Source organism: Phasianus colchicus, chromosome 2 (assembly GCF_987193195.1).
Source record: "Phasianus colchicus chromosome 2, bPhaCol1.hap1.1, whole genome shotgun sequence".
NCBI classification, from domain to species: Eukaryota; Metazoa; Chordata; class Aves; order Galliformes; family Phasianidae; genus Phasianus; species Phasianus colchicus.
In genome coordinates, this window is record NC_143437.1 from 74,786,679 (window position 1) to 74,803,619 (window position 16,941).

The 16,941-nt window shown below is 35.4% G+C and overlaps 1 protein-coding gene across 6 annotated transcripts in view; it reads left to right on the plus strand.

Annotated features, from left to right (window-relative positions):
* MAP3K7 (mitogen-activated protein kinase kinase kinase 7) overlaps nucleotides 1-16,941 on the plus strand; it is a 50,238-nt gene that overhangs the window by 23,010 nt on the left and 10,287 nt on the right. For 3 of the 6 annotated variants that reach the window (XM_031611234.2, XM_031611228.2, XM_031611232.2), the window contains 4 exons: nucleotides 344-495; nucleotides 1,132-1,291; nucleotides 3,901-3,981; nucleotides 11,326-11,393. In XM_031611234.2, coding sequence (XP_031467094.1) covers nucleotides 344-495; nucleotides 1,132-1,291; nucleotides 3,901-3,981; nucleotides 11,326-11,393 — 461 coding nt within the window. The remainder of the gene's footprint in view (nucleotides 1-343; nucleotides 496-1,131; nucleotides 1,292-3,900; nucleotides 3,982-11,325; nucleotides 11,394-16,941) is intronic. The other 3 variants (XM_031611229.2, XM_031611230.2, XM_031611231.2) reach the window with 3 other exon arrangements.

The window sequence follows — 16,941 nt, forward strand, 5'->3', positions numbered from 1 at the left end:
ATATATACTGATTTCTATTTTTTCAGATATTTGTTCTCTGTAACAAACGATTGACCTTATCATTAATCATGAATTATATTGCCAGTTGTATTGTTAATTTACCAACTACTCCAACAATTTCAGAGCAAACTAAAGAATGACTTCAAATGTCATTGTAGTAGTTAGTCGTATATTCTGTCTTCCACCCACTCCTCTTCACATTTTATAATTAGGGATCTGTGCAGTTTGGCAGCTTTCCTTTCATTAAAAGTTACCTTAAAGCAAAGTAAAGCTTCTGAGAAGCAGGAGGAGAAATACACGTTAGGACTTTTAATGGAAATTTGTTCTTCCTTTGAATTTCCAGGTTCATTTATGGACATCACTTCTACAAATACAAGTAACAAAAGCGATGCAAACATGGAACCGAATGACTTCCAAGGAGCTTCTACAAATGACACTATTAAACGTTTAGAATCAAAATTGGCACAGCAAATGAAAAATACAGCCAAGCAGCCGGTAAGTGAATGTCTGTAATTTTAAATCATAATAATGAAAAGGATGAAATGGACAAAAGCGTGTTTGCAACTAATAGAAACATTAGTGTCTTTTCTTTAAAAAATAGAACAAAATTGGATTCAGTTACTTATAAGAAAGGAGCATGAAAGTGGATGAAAAAACACTGAATGATTCCAAAAAGATAAACTGGAAGGCTATAAAGAGGTACCTCCAATGAAACAAAAAAGGGTTAATTTGATGTAGGGGGATTCAGTAGATTTTAAAAAAATTGAATTCAAATATCGTTACCTTAATTTAGATCTACAAGTTTAGTATAACATGAAAGGTTTATATATTTATGTGACTTTTGAAAACACTGTTTTATTTCAAGTGGGATGGAAAAATACAAATATTCTCTTCTGACAATACTGACCTAATTCTACTCAATTTGAATTAGAGTAAATTGAATTCTTTGCGAGGTTACGAGATATTTGACTCTTAAGTGCCAATAATAGTTTTAATTTTCACCATTTTAAAAATTTGCCTAATTTTTAAATCTGCTGTAGAAATATATTTTATTTCACATACTGAGTATATTATGGGGAAGTTTCTGCAGGTCTGATTCCCTTCTTTTTAAAATTCTAACCATTGAAACAGGGTGATCCTGGCCGTTTGAGTTTACCACCATCTCGTGGGAGCAGTGTGGAGAGCTTGTCAGATGTTCGTGGGCGACCTCAGTCAGCCCTTGTTTCAGGAGAAGCCAAAAGGATGAGTGCTGACATGTCCGAAATGGAAGCAAGAATACCTTCTACCACAGGTAAAATTATGTTTGTGGGGTAGAGTAAAGAACTGGTAGGGAGGAAGATTATTTTTAAAAATAAATAAATAAGAAAAGAGAAAAAAAAATGAAGTCTTACAAAAGGTTAATAAAATTAGCCATGTGAAAATATTTTAACTTTTCATGTAATCTTTCTCATCCTTTATTAGTTGAGGTGGAATATTGTACATTCAGCTGCAAGGCAGGTATTTTAATTAGGTACTTTTAAGGTCACAAAGAGATTACTTCTGTTCAATTAGACTTTCACCTTTCTAAAACCATGCTGAGACTTATAAATGTCAGTCCTATTCCAAATGATAAGCTTTATCTTTGCACTTACCTTAATTATCTCTAAAATAGCTTTTTTTTTTTTTTTTTTTTTGCAGTTATTTCTCTAATATATAAAAGTAGATAGTTGGTTTTAACAGTCAGCATGTTCCCAAATAAGTTTTAAAATCAATTTTGCCATATTTCAGGAACATAAGCATATTTTATTCATCAGATGAACACAGCATAATATCTTTTGTTTAAAAAGTAAACTAGCTTCAGGTGCTTTGCTTCAGGTAGCCATAAACTGTTATGTTTAAATACTGAGTCCGTGAGTGAATTGGAAGTTATGCATAAGCATAAATACATAATTTTATGGTGAAAACAATCTTCAGTCTTCCCAGAAGATCAGTTTAATAAAAATGTTTATTCTTGGCAAACACTTTCTTGTCTCTTTTCTTCATGAAATATATTGTTTGTTGATCTATGCAAACCTCAGTTATTAAGTTTGACATTTGAAACTTTTTTTAATGGTATATAACTATAGATTTAATTAGCAGACAGAATTACTTTGGTTTGTTCAGGGTTATTTAGCTGATATAATATTTCTCCACAAATCTGATAATTAGGGTAATCCAAGAAACTGTAAGAAATAAGGAAATAAGCATCACGTTCTGACTCTTTTCAACCATGACTACTTTATTTTTGTTCTTTGTTGTATGATGATTTTTTTAGGATCTTGTTTTGCTAAATACTGAAGATATTCGTGGGATAATATTATCTTGCCCTAAACGCTTTTACTTTTATGTACTTATCTTAAAGCCTTACTCCAAAATTTTGTCTTTTGTATTGTCAATTTTTGACTGATTCATTGTGTAGCACTTCACCCTGAATATTTCTAAAGGTTTCCTAACATGGAAGGCAACTATGTACTTACCTGATAATAATAACTTGTTTTTACTTTAAAACGTCAGGACTCACTGACCCTCTAAAGTCAATGTAAGGTTTTGACATTAGTGGAGATAACTGTGGCCTTCCTTTGTGTGAGTTTTTAATTTTCCTGGTTTGTCTTCCATAAGTACACCGTTTTGAATAGTAATTGTTATTTCAAAATATTGTAAGGATTTTTTTTTTTTTTTTTTTTTTTTTTGTTATGAAAGTTTCTTTTTCTTGACGCAAAGGAATATGTTGAATATTGTGGAGTTTTGTGTTTTGGTTTGGTTTGGTTTTTTTGTGTGTGGGTTGTTGGGTTTTTTATTTGTTTGCTTTCTTTTTTTCAGTTATTTCAGGCAGTAACTGACCACTAGAAATCAAGTCAAACCTATCTGGCCATACCTATTTCAATAAGAGCTGAAACAACACAGTGTTGTTTTTGCTTTGTTTTTTAATGCTGTTAACTTTGTGACAGAAATAATATGCTGTAAACTGAAATAGAATTGTGGCTGGATGAGAATCAGGCTGTTAAGCATAAATAAAGTCAAGAATATTTAATCTTCTTGTTCCACCTATTGCTAGATTTAAGTGTTAAGTGTAAATTGCATAATACACGCCACCATTTCACATTAAGTTTGAGATAAATTTGCTGCAGTATTCTATCTTTGGGAGCTGTATTTGGGCTTTTCTCTAAATGGGAACTATTTTTTTTCTCTAAATGGGTAACTACACAAGTGGCAAAATAAAAAAAAAAAAAACTTAAGCTTTCGTTGCAAATATATAATGCTTCTTGAATATCCTTCAGGAATGAAGACATTAGTGGTGGCAGCCACTTTTTCAAACAAGGAACATCTTCACTAGTAGGGCAAAATAATGGAAAGCAGGAACGATTGTCTAATGTAATAAGAGTAAGCACTTTTCAGGGACAGATTACCTTTGCTTTAACAGGAGATGATTCAAAGAAAAAAGTATCCAGCTTTTAATCTTGTTCATAAAATAGTTTATGCCCAGCACTAAAGAGGAAGTGCTATATAAGTTCAGGCAATCAAGAATTTACTCTGAATATACAGGTGATCTGAAACAATTTATTTTATTCTCTGTTTGGATAATTACATTTGGTTTTCCCTTCTTTGTTGCCGTGCTGCTTTCTGTGTTTGACTTTTGTGTTGCTAACTAAAACTAATTACACAGTGTTGTATTGACGGCTAGTTCTGCATTTTTGCTTTTTAACAGTTGCTTTACTATGTGTAAGCATGAGTGAAAGGCAATGCAGTTTATTCTGCATGAAATATTTTTGCATGAACTACAGTTTAACAGATTTTATGAAAAATGCAATATGACAAATTTAATAATTTTGCTATTGCCTTTTTAGTGTTTTGCATGTGTATTGTATGTGTGTATTTTTTCAGCCTATTCCAAGCCTAAACGAGGCCATCGTAAAACTGCTTCATTTGGCAACATTCTGGATGTCCCTGAGATCATCATACCAGGTATCGCAGACCATGTGAACGGGTCAATTGGTTAAGATGCTGGAATAATGATCAGACTGCTAAAAAATACTTCTTGCTCCAGCTGCACTAGAACAGACCTAGAAATATCCCAATGCATTTTTTTTAAATTGTCTCAGTAAAGAGGAGCATGATCTTTCAGTACTAACTTTTATCAGTAAAGGATGTGATCTTCTTGGTCTAACTTACTTTTAGTAATAAAGTGCTTTTTCCTTTTATGATCTTGATGTTAGATTCGTATTATAGGGCAGGCATTATTTTATTACAGTACTTCATTTGGCAAAAATGAACCTCAGTTGAAAAATTCCCATCTAGATAATTACAGTGCCCTGATCTGTGTAGTGTTTAAGCACCCATTGCTAATCTAATCAAATATTAGTAGAAGAAAAGACTTAAATACAATATGTACAGAACTTCAAATCTGTGTAATGCTTGTGATTAAACAAGATTAAAGCTTAATCTGTAGTTTTCATATTTGACTACAGTTTACTAGATCTAAAATGTATTTGCATTAGTATTTCTGTTGTGTTTAACTGAAGACAAACTAAAACTATTAGGACAGGCTTCTGACAGGAAGAGAATCAGCATATTCAGCACCTTAGCAGGTATTTTCTGTTGAGACTCATCTATTTCATATTTATTTTCAGTAGGAAATAATGTATTTTTCTTTCCCATCTTCCCTCCCATTTCCTTTCATACTTCTCAAAGACTAAAAATAAGTTTAATCAATCCCAAACTGTGATAAGTATACCATGATTAGTATTCCAGTCACCTCAGAATTATTTGTTAGGAGATGCAAGTAATAGTATATGTTGCTAATCAAAAGATCTATTAAAAACTCTGGACCTCGATTCTAAATGTGAGTCATTTGAGGAAACTTCCTTGTAGATCTTGAGGATTATTGTATTTTAAAGTTGAATACAGAAGATACAGTTCTGTGCAAAACTTTAAATACCTTTATTGAAGTGTACTTATAAAAATACAGTTTGTCAAAATGTAGCTTCCAGATGAAAATTGCACAGTTGATGAAAATGAAACCTATTTGGCACATAGACTAGCAGATCAGACAGAATGTTTATTAGTATTCCACTGTAGTTTTCAAACACTCCTGGCCTTCTGTGTTGCAAAGGTAATCTTGAGAGAGCAAGGAAAGAGAAGTGAAGCTACATTCTTAAGAGATCTGTCAAGTTTTACAATGTCAACAAGTGATGGAAGCCCAGCAAGTTTGCTCTAAAAGTTAACTAGGCACCTGTTGTCTGCACGTACTGTCTGTCTGCTTCAAAAAAAACTTCAAATCTTTTAGAGAAGAATAATTAAAAGGTCAGTGAAATAATATATCATGTGGCTTTCCCAAAGTAGATTGCACCATCAGATACCTTTTTGAGGTTTTGCTTATTTAGGCAAAGGAAGTCATTTAGATGCCCTTCACCTGAACTATTTTAATTGAACTTGACAAGACTGGAACTCTAAGGTAAATTTGGAACAAATAAAAGAGAAATGGCAACCTGTAGAAATGAAATATAGGACTTCATTTCAAATGAAATATAGGTTTGAAGCAAGCATAGGAATGAATTTTCTCTGAGTTTACTCTTAAGGCATTTGTTAAGCCCCAAGTGAGTGATGAAGTGTTATCAGGTGTGACAATAAAAAGAAGGATTCAAGTATCACATAGGATGAATTGTGGTGTGATGGAGGGTGATTGGTAGACAAGAAATAGAGTAAAATTTAATGTCATACGCAGTAGTAACAATTTCTTTTAATTATGAAAAGAACTCATTAGTAGACTGCACCATAGCAGATGCATAAAGATTAATCCTAGGCAGTCTAAGCAACTAATCTGAAATAGTTGTTAAAAAATATATATATATCTGTCTATTTGTAAGTGATAGATAGATACCAGGCTTTAGGGTTCACTTTGAAAAGAATATTTCCAGGATAGCTTAGAACAAACTAAAGCTAATTTACAGGCCATTGTTGAGGTCTGATCAGGAAATCAATACAGTATTCTGGGCAGCCAGAGAAGTATGTTGAGCTAATCATATGTACACTCTGAAATAGTAACAAGAAAAGCTACTAGAATGGTATGAAGAGTGTGAAGAAGAAAGTGAAAGAACATGGTTTTTTTAGTCTTCAGAGTGAAAGCTGAGAAATGAGTAATTATTTTCTGTAGATGAATTTGCAGCTAAAGACTAGAAAGAGAGAATTGTTCAAGCTAAAAGGCACAGTACCAGCACTAAGGCAAAGGGTGTAACTATGCAGATGTCTGGGCTGCATAATAAAAGGTTTCAAATAGTCAGAACAGCTTCCTGGTAAGAATCACGGTGCCAGGAAAAAAGAACATGTCCCCAGCTTATTAAAATAGAGCTTAATTGTTACTTGACAGAGATGGAACCAGCTGCCCAGTAAACTAACTATATTTATCTGTATCCTTAAAGCAGTTTCTCAAAAGCATCTTGCTCTGTTTTTAGGACAGCATAATGTGCCCTCACATTATGTGTTCCTCACCACATTCCCTTCCTTACTCCTTCAGTACATGGCTTTCAATCCTATCGTCTTAACACTTTTCCCCTTCCAGTTACACATCCAAGCTCTCCAGAGTGGCACCACTGTCTAAATCCCACCCTGTTATGTTCCTCAGCGCTTCTGCACATACCCAGCTCCTCCAGCCTTCCCTGGGCACGTCCATCCGTGGGAAGAGAGCACTGACATTGTCCACACTGCTGCTAGCCTGCCGCTGAGTACATGGCAAAGCAGCTGCTTCCCGCAGAGGGGAGGGCACTGGGCCGGCGTGTTACCGTGAGTCAGCTGCTTTGGGGCAGGGCTATTTTAGAAGCATGAGTACTACATCTGCCATCATTGGGTTGTTTGTTTTTTTTTTATAATGAGTTCTGCCTTGGTCACTTTTTATCCATGAACTGATTGTGATAGTGAAGTCATAAAGTATATTTTTTTATCGGTTGATGATTACATGTTTGTAGAAGTAGAATTTGCTCTTCTTCTAAATGTTTTCCAATAGGTGTAAATAAACTTACTTTCATTTAAGGTACTATTTTGTTACTAGTTTACAAAAATAAAAACTGAAAATAGTAGATCAGCAAGTTCCAATGGCAAATGGATTTTCAGTGGTGATAAACCACAACCAGATAGCCACATGGAGTATCCCTTTCTTTTACTTGATATGCAGTATAATATGGATAGTAGGCACCAACATCTCCATGTAAGTGTTTTTTTTTCTTATTTATATATGAGAAATAAAATTTCTTACAAGTACAAAAGGCTTAAATAGCCGTATGTTTAAAGGAAAAAGTAAAATCCAGTTATAGTTTGTCATATGATTAAGGAGAATAACCCAGACATCTTCTGTATACTAACCAGTCAAGAAGCATCTGACAAAATATACTTTGAAGTACAGCCTTTTCTTCTCTGGCATGTTAAACAGCTTATGCATATAGCATGCATGCATTTGGCTTTCTAATTTTGTCATGCAAAAACTCTGTGCCACAGCATTAAAGTAATTTTATAACATTGGCACTGCATAAACGATTACTCAGGATAGACACATTTTGTTAAGTATCTTTAGAAAACGTACAAGAATCATAGATGGTTTAGCGGGTAATTTTTCCATCTAACTTTTAAAACCAGTAGAGGCCAGAAATCCTACTTTTGTCTCTTCAACCTACTTTTGTCTCTTCAAATCAGTTCATGATTCTGGATTCCAGATGAATGGCTTAAATTCCTTACCATGTCTCCTAACACTAGTAAATTTACTAATTGCCTTGTACCGTAAGATTCTTTGTGTGTAAGGAAAGCACTTGAACGTACTGTACATGAATAAGGATGGGAGAACATGATAAAGGAGGAACCAAGAGGTAAACTCCCTATTACAAAATCAGAGAGTACTCAAGTGAGTTTGAAAGCAGGAATGGGAGACCTGGAAGAGTGAGTTTGCACTTGGCTGGAATGATACAAACGAAATACTTTTGCCTTAATGAGAGGAAAACAAGCAGCATGTATGCTTGTGTAAGTGTAAAAGGAGACAGCGAGCATCTGCTATAGGGAAGGGAGAGGACTGCATGGCTGCTCTGGATTTTTGAGGGTTGTTCAAAAGCCTTAACAGGAAGCTGTGTCATTTGCTTTACTGTAGTATGTGGAGTGGCACATACCAGAAGTTTTGTATACCTTTTGAATTTCATTTTAGGAAATAACAGTGTGCAATTTTTTTTTTCTTTTTTTTTTTTTTCTTTTTTTTTTTTTCTTTTTTTTTTTTTTTTTTTTTTTTTTTAGGGCAAGAAGTAAATTTAGGATATTTGTGGGGAGAGATTAATAAGAAATACTGGAGCAGGTTGGAGGGAGTGGATTGAGGAAGGAGAATACAAGGAATGAAGTGAGAATGAAACAAAAATGAGAATAACATAGAGAGAAGGAAGGAAGAGCTGGAGGAAGAAATAGGAAAACACAAATGGAACAAAGGAAATGAGTGGAAGAGAAATGTATACCTTACCAATGCAAATACTTCATGAACAAATTTTACATTCCTATTTATATGAAATGCTTTGCAGCATCGAACTCATTTGAGACCATAATGATTGCTTCAGTTTTTCTCTCTGGTATTTCAGCAATTAATGTTACTTTCCTCTAAGCATGTTTTTGCTCTTTCCTCTTCTCAGTTTTTTTGCTTTCATTTTGCACTTTTAGTTTATATACTCATATGTTATTAAACAGCACAGAACTTGAATATTTCAGTAATTGTAGCTCTCTCATATGCAAGCTGTGTGTATTAAGAAAACTTGAAAGCATGAGTCCCCAGATACTGTATGGAATTTCTACAACTATATTACAGTAATTGCTTGAAATGGCATATGATTTTGTGGGTCTATTTCCCTTTTAGTACAATAAATTAAATCAGAGTCTTTCATCATTCCAGATAGCAATCAGGCACTCAGAGCTTTTTTCACTAAAACTCTCAAAACAGATGTGTAATTGGATGCTCATTAATTTCTAATCTTAAAGTCCTGTAAATTGTTTAAATCCTGTCATAGAACATCAAGCTACTGTAGACTAACTTCTGCACATTTACAACATGATTAGTTGTATGGAGGGGGAGGGAGGAATTAGGAATTTTAAATGGGTGTAGAGGTAAAGCACGTTAGGGAAGGAAAGGAAAGAAGACATAAAGACATAGCTGTGACGATTTTGAATAAAAAATGTTGTGTTGTATTTTTTCAATTGAAATTTGTCTTGAATCTGGAGCAATAAGTATTTGTTGATTTGTAGTCTATTTCTGCTTTGTCTAAGCTATTTGCCAGATGTCTGCAGCAGTTACACTAATTAAAATGGCATTGCCCAGTAGAGCTTGCTCTTCTCTCATGCTACTAACTCAAAGATATTTCATTTAAAGATGTTCATTTATTACAACATGGTAGTTTTGGCCCTCCTTCCACCCCTCTTCAAAGCATTTTCTTTTCTTGCACCCCACCCTGATTATTTTAACTTTTTTGGCAGCCATGTTCTAATGTTTCAGCAACACATGTGCCGGGTTCTTTAAATTCACAAATGTTGCTAATCTGAAATGAGAATTTCAGATATTTTTGCAAGCTTATTTCAGCTGAGCTAATTTTAGAACAGTGTTGTTGAATGAAACGTGCACATAATTTTGTGTCAGTCATGGGTGGATCATCTGTATCTTGAATATTGCGATTAGCTGTGACAGCCAGATGAAGTATCTAGCGTACATAATTCTATTAAATGTGTAACTGTGTTTGTAAATGGCCATTTAGTGAAAAAATTCACTGTGAATGAATAAGATCAAAAATTTGATATAGATTCGTCATTCACTCGATCTCTAGCATCTTAGTACAAATATATAAAACATAATATAGTCACGATGCTTAGGTAAGTATATACTTCCTTTGAATTTCAGAAGCAAAAGATCAAGACCTCGAAAAAGCTGTGATTTAAATTCTTCTGTAGCCAGAGTAAAGACTACAGGACTTTTCAAAGACTTTTCATTCTGAAACTCCTGATTTTCTGATATGCTTCTTTCTCATAGAACTTCTTAGAAATTTTAGAACATAAAATGTAATGTCAGATTGGTAAAGTGACACTAAGAGTTCTCTATGGCTGCTCTATGCTAATGTATTCTTACATGCAATAGTCACTATTTAAGAATTTAAATTGTGATTCCATTGACTGTATTGATCAATATTGCATAGATAGTCTTATATGTTTGTAGTAACAGTTATGAATCAAAATTTGCTCATCAAGATAGGCAGGGAAGCAGCACTGAAATGATGCTAAATAAATATCTAAAAGGTTAAAAAAAGATTAGATGCCTTTTAAAGGGCTTAGAGTTGGGCTGGCTGCTGAGTTCATGGTTGATGGGTTAGGGGCTGCCACTGCTGTAGTACATGTTTGAGATGCTACCCTTGAGTAGAAAAGTTACGTAATGCAGATCAAGAATTTTGAGCATTGTCAGCTGTTACTCAGAACGTTTTGGTGTTTCCTTTTGAACAGCTGATGTGCTCTCAAGAGACAATATAAACAATCACAGCAATAAAAATCAAAGTAGTTGGGGAGATTCCGTTGCATAATCTCCAATACTTTTGAGGAGACTTTGTTTCCCAGTAATGTCTTTGAGTGTCACTGTTAGAATTTAAACTGTTTTATGTAGCTGTCACAAGTGGATAATTGCTAACAGGTGGAAGGAGAAAAGGAAAAGATTACCACACTATGTTCAGTAGGTTATTAGCAAGATGTGGTTTAGCTGAACAGTCCCCTTTTCACGGTTCTTAGAGCATGAGAATGGGACACATTTTCCTTCATCTGAAGGTGAAAAAGTGCTTTCACTTTGACCAGAAGGAAGTACTCTCACTGATTGGTTTTAGTGAGGGAAACGAAACACAGGCAGAAGTCCTTGCTATGTTACTTGAGCATACCAAAGAGCAACAGGTTAAAGCTGGCAGCATGTTATCTTTGCAGTCTGGCTTTTAGAAATCCCCATAACGTAACGCACTTGAAATAGATGTCGTCATCAGCTCCTGCCCCGAGTCCTAAGCCTGTTTAAATACGTGTGTCAGAGATGGTGGAGTGGAGTGCAGCAGCTATTCATGTGGTAGGAGTGGTTGTTGTATTAGGGGATACTTTTTGTTGACAGGCCAGCATGTTTTGAGTTAAAATTCTGCAGCTGTCTCTCTCTCCCCCTCTCTCCCTTTCTCTCTGTGGATTTGTACAAATTCCAAGCTCCTCTGCAACAGTCTCACCCTTCTTATTTTGTTCGGAATAGATTTCACTGTTTTGTTTTTGTTTTGGTTTGTTTTGTTTTCCCAGCAGGAAACGGACAACAGAGGCGCAGATCCATTCAAGATCTTACTGTTGCTGGAACAGAGTCCAGTCAGGTAAGCTCTTTCTCATCCCTTCATTATGTTTCAATAAAGTCAGTGCTGTATGTGTATAGGGAACCTGATCTGCAAATCTTCACTTTTGATACTTATGTAAAAATGATATGGAGGCTCGACAGAATGCAATGTCATTTGAATTGTGTTTAAATTAGATACCATGAGGATAATCTATGAATGAGCTCTAGATGACAAGTGATTTCTCTATAGCTCATCCAATATTTATCATTTTTATGTACAGTTTGTGTGTACCACTTAATTTGGCTCACATGTTATGTCAGAAAGACTTTTCGCCTCATTCTGTATAGAAAACAATTGAAATAACTACTTATAATCATCTGAAGCAGTTAGACATACATTAGACTCACATATTGCATAAAATTAAAAAAAAAACCACATAAATGTTATGTGTATTTATTTATTAATGAATCTCTATACTCTAAACATATCTTATAGTACTATCTCATTTCTTGCAAGAGTTTTACAAAAAGGAGCACAAGGATATTTTAAAAAAAGAAAAATATGACTATTGCAATAAGATGCTTTATAATTTAATAGCTTTGTAGATGGTATTATAAATGCCATGGTAACAGACAGTGTTATGCTATATAAAGCTGAAATTAAACTAAGAACATCTTAAATGAGAAAAGTACAGCTAATGCTTCATTCAAATGTGTTTATTTTGTGTTTTAATTGTTACCAGGCCTGTTGAAGTGATTCAGAGAGGGCATTTTATCACTAGTGTGAATTAGGAATTTTTAGGTACCTATTATTATTTGTATGTTTGGAAAATGAGATCTTAACATGTTTGTCAGGTTAATCAAGTTTCCATATTAAACAACCTACTGCAATAATCTAAAATAGGTGGTAATTTTAGGGTATGTTGTTATCAAGGAGATCAACATTTAAACCTTCTTTAATTCTGTAGAATGTGACAGTCACAGAAATCTCATCAATCCCCTGGATATTATTAGTAGAATTTGCTATGTACAAATATCAGAAAATAATGAAATAACTCTTAAATACACTTTAATGTCTTCAAAGAAGGCAGAAAGAAATGAATCTGCAAAATATAACAAACAAACAGATTAGCCAATTTGGTTAACAGTAGAACAGAAATTATGCCAGACTGGTGTGGGTCTGTAGAAGTACCAGAATCGCATTTTACCCTTTTTCCTTCTGATAGCATACATATTGGAAATGTAAGTGGCAGTATTAAAATTACCTGCTTTTTTTATCTTGCAGTTTTGGGAAATGTAATGATAAGACCTTAGTAGGCATGAGGAATGTTCTTTGGAAGACGTTTATGCACTGTCCATATAAATAAATCATGAATTTTCACCCTTTTTGTGTGTGTGTATTAGAAAAATAAAGGAAAAGATAGCTGAAACTAGTGCTAACTTTTGACATATATATATGTACGTATTTTTAAAAAACAGTAATTTATTAAGAAAGCAAGCAAAACATAATACTTAAGATTGTTCTGTATAGGTTTCTATAAGCTCTGGATTTTGCTATCTAAATGTTTATTTAAAATCTTGAACTGCTATCTATATAAGGAATCTACTAGCCAAAGCAGAAAAAACATCTGTAACTAGTGTAGCTCTGGTCAGTTTATAGCATCTCCCTACATGCACCATACCCTATATAGGTTATCTTCACTAATTGGAAAGTCCCCTTCCCCCTCCCTCTCTTCTCTGCAAACATCCTTCTTTCCTGCATACCATTCTTCCTTAAACCCACCCTTTTGCATTGGCTTCTTCATTGAACTGCCATAGCACTGTGTGCTTCCACTCCCATACCCAGTCCTTTTAAGCCCCTACTCCACTCATAATTATGCTGTATTTTTTGTTTGGTTGTTTTTTTTTCTTATTTAAACCCATCTGACTGAATAGTAAAGCTGATCAGAAATCATAATAAACATAGTTTTTTCTGGAAATTGCCAACATGCAAATATAAATTTATTCTGCAGTGCTTTGGAGTTTGTTTTTATCAAGGTTTTTCCTACTCAGAATGGATTTTTCTGTTGAGGTGGAGGAAAATACGGGACAAGTATACTGAAGCTTGCAGTACTTACCTGACAAAGGTAGACCAAGGCTTATGACTCCCTGCTTAGCTTTGGTTGTTTTAATCTGAAATTGATGTACATGTTGTGATTTCTCTCTCTGTGTACTGCATAGGATTCTTTGAGTGGTTTTGATTATGATTATTAATTAATTTTTTTTTAATTGTGTTCAGAGTCTTAAGACATTTTCCACTAATGCCTGAGTACTGGTACTATCAAAACATCAGACAGTAATAGCGCTTTTACTGCTCAGTTGACCCTTTTATACTGAGAGCTTAGATAGGAAAATGTGCTACAACAAAGGTTCTCAGTCGCTGAGCCAGCCATTGGAGGGGCTTGCTGGTGAGAATCACGCATTAAATCTCAGGACTTGGTGAAAAGTCATATGCTCTAGTACTTGGTGACCTTAGACTGAACAAGTTACATGAGCAGCACTGATGTAACCTTTTTCCTGCAGTTATATTCTGCAATCCCATCTGTTTCCATTCATATATTGTGATGGCCTACTCATTTTCTCATTTTTCCACGTAATTTTTTTTTCACGGAGCTGATCATTTTAATACCTCATTGAGCTGTGATGTCTTTGGCTGTCCAATAACTACTGTTCTTTCCTAAGCACCTTTGTAACACAGAAATAGATGTGCTCTGAACTGCAGCCACAAAAAACTTAGAAAGGCTTGATGGAGCACAAAAATCCTGCTGCTTAAACTGGATAGTCTCCTTGGAAAAAATAGTAATTTGTACAAATAGATTTGGAACACGTTTGGCATAATTATTAAAGAACTGGAGATTGCAATTAGATAGACAGTGAGGTACCCAGGTAGTTTTGGTATATCATCCTTTGCAGTGCCATGATATCAGAAATACCTCTTAAACAACTTCTTTTTTTTTTTTTTTTTTGACAGTTCTTGCTGAGTCTTAATATTTCTTAGTTTACTTTGAAGTGGGAAAAAAATAATGCATGTATCTGAGAAGTAAGGTCTGAGTGTACAGACCAACACGTGCACAAGTCAAGTATGAGAATCTATGGGAACTGGTACTGTACAGATGAATCATTTTGTCCATGAGACTGTGCAATTGGTCACAGATGCACATTTTTATTTTCTCCTATTTTGTAGGGTGATAAAATCCATAGGAGATGAGGAGAAAGGGCTAGTGCCACTGACTTCTTTAAGTCTGGTTTCCTGCTTAAATTAAACTTGAAAAAATTTTGCAGTTCCTAGAGGGGGAATAGTACCTCAGAGCAAGCAAAGTTATTGAGACTGTAAGACTTTGAGAAATGAAAACTGAGAAAAAAAATTAGTGTGACTTTGGCCACCTGACGAAGATACAATCATAGAATCTCAAGTTGGAAGGAACCCTCACTGGTCACCAAGTTCAACTTCTGACTCCTCACAGCACCACTCAAAACTCAAACCCTATGTCTGAGAGCATTGTCCAAACATTTTTTGAGCTCTGGCAGCTTGGGGCCCTGAGCACTGCCTTTTCCAAGGCCTGACCATTATCTGATGAAGAACCTTTTCCTGGTATCAACCTGACACACTGACACAACTCCGTGCCGTTCCCTTGGGCCCTGTTGCTGTCATCAGAGAGCAGATCACAACCCTACCCCAGTGAGGAGCTGCAGGCCACCCTCAGCCTGCTCTGCTCTGGGCTGAACAAACCAGGGGACTTCACCTGCTCCTCATATGTCTTCTCCTACAGGTGCTTTACCACCTTTGTAGCTCTCCTTAGGACACTTTCTAATAATTTTGTGTCTTTTTTGTACTGTGGCACCCAAAGCTGCACATAATGCTGAAGGTGAGGCTGCACCAGTGCAGTGTAGAGCAGGGCAATCAAAGAATCAAAGAATGGTTGAGTTGGAAGGGAAGTTCCAACCCTCCTGCTATAGGCAGTGACTTCACTATAGGCAGAGAACTTCAGACCAGGTTGCTCACAGCCCCATCCAGCTTGGCCTTGAATGCCTCCAGGGTGGGGGCATCCACAGCCTCTCTGAGCAACCTGTTCCAGTGTCTCACCACCCTCACAGTAAAGAATTTCTCCCTAATATCTAGTCTAAATCTACCCTCTTTTTCACTTTAAAGCCATTTCTCCTCGTCCTATGTCTACATGCCATTATGAAAAGTCCCTCCCCAACCTTCCTGTAGGTCCCCCTACAGGATGCCCTTCCCTCAACCAGCTAGCAGTGCCATGCTAGATGCGTCCCAAGATACGTTGGCCTCATATAATGGTGACCCTACAAAAAGTCTGCTTGGCATACTGTGATGTCTGGAGGAGGCAAGGATGAAAGGAAATCTATGAAGGAGTAACAGGAACTGTCTGCTGAAGAACAGCCTTTGGCTTACCTTCAGAGAACCTGGTGTCAGGAAAGGTGGCTGCGGTCCACTGTTACGCCAGGGAAGCTGAAGCATCTTATTCAGCACACTCAAACACTGTAATCTGACGTGTTCAGATTTGGGAACTTCTCATGGGTTTTGTGATGCTTTTTAAATACATTTCAGATAAAAATCCTTTACTCCGATCTCTAGTATCTCATAGATCTAAACAATCTGGTACAGCATGCAATGCAGTATAGCATAGCTTGCAATTTGGCTTGCTAGTGTACTTCTCAGGTCCCCTTTGCTACAACTTAAATACTCAACAAATTTCTTTTTGTTTTAGTCTTACACTTCACTATGAAAGATTGTTCTATCTTCTTGTGTTTATCATTCATATATGAGCACATTACCAGTAAACACCAGGCTTCCTAATGTCAGCAAAGACTTCAACACTAAAGCTTTTTCAAAATTTCTAATGCCATCATCCTGATAGTATCAACCCATTGAATTATTTCTACAATAGTTTCTGGCTACTAACATAAAACATTAAATGGTTAATAACAATGAAACTACTCTTCATGTTGCTTATCATGCATCTGTCAAAGGAGGAATGTACAGCTAATGGATAAATATTCATCCCGTTTGCCAATTCCTTCATTTTTAATAGAGTTTCACATCACTCTATGAATTTATTTCCCTTGATATGGCAGAAAACAATCAGATATGAGTTTCCTCAGCATCTTAAGACTGAAATAATTTGAAGAAAATTAGGTAGCTTAAGCAAATACTTAAGGGCATTTCAAATAATTTCAGTTTTTTAACACCTATTTCTACTGAAGCTGCATACCTTGCAAACATTTTTCCATTGCATAAGCAAGCAAAACCAAAGCATTCAGGGTTGGCACAGGGACGGTGTTAACTGCTGCAAAATAAGGTTTGCATTTGAAACAATTTTTAAAGCTCTGAGAAGGTAATAATTGAGCCGTGTTTCTGACTTTCCTGTTTTACCCAGTGGACTTAAATTATTGTTCTTTTAAAGATGTTTCATTTTAGAAAGTATGGGCATTTACTGTTATAGGTCTCATGTGTGCTGTTTAATAGCGTGTTTTGCTAGCCTCTTAAGCTGAAGCAATTACCGGAGAAACATATTGTAAGGCAGTTGAAA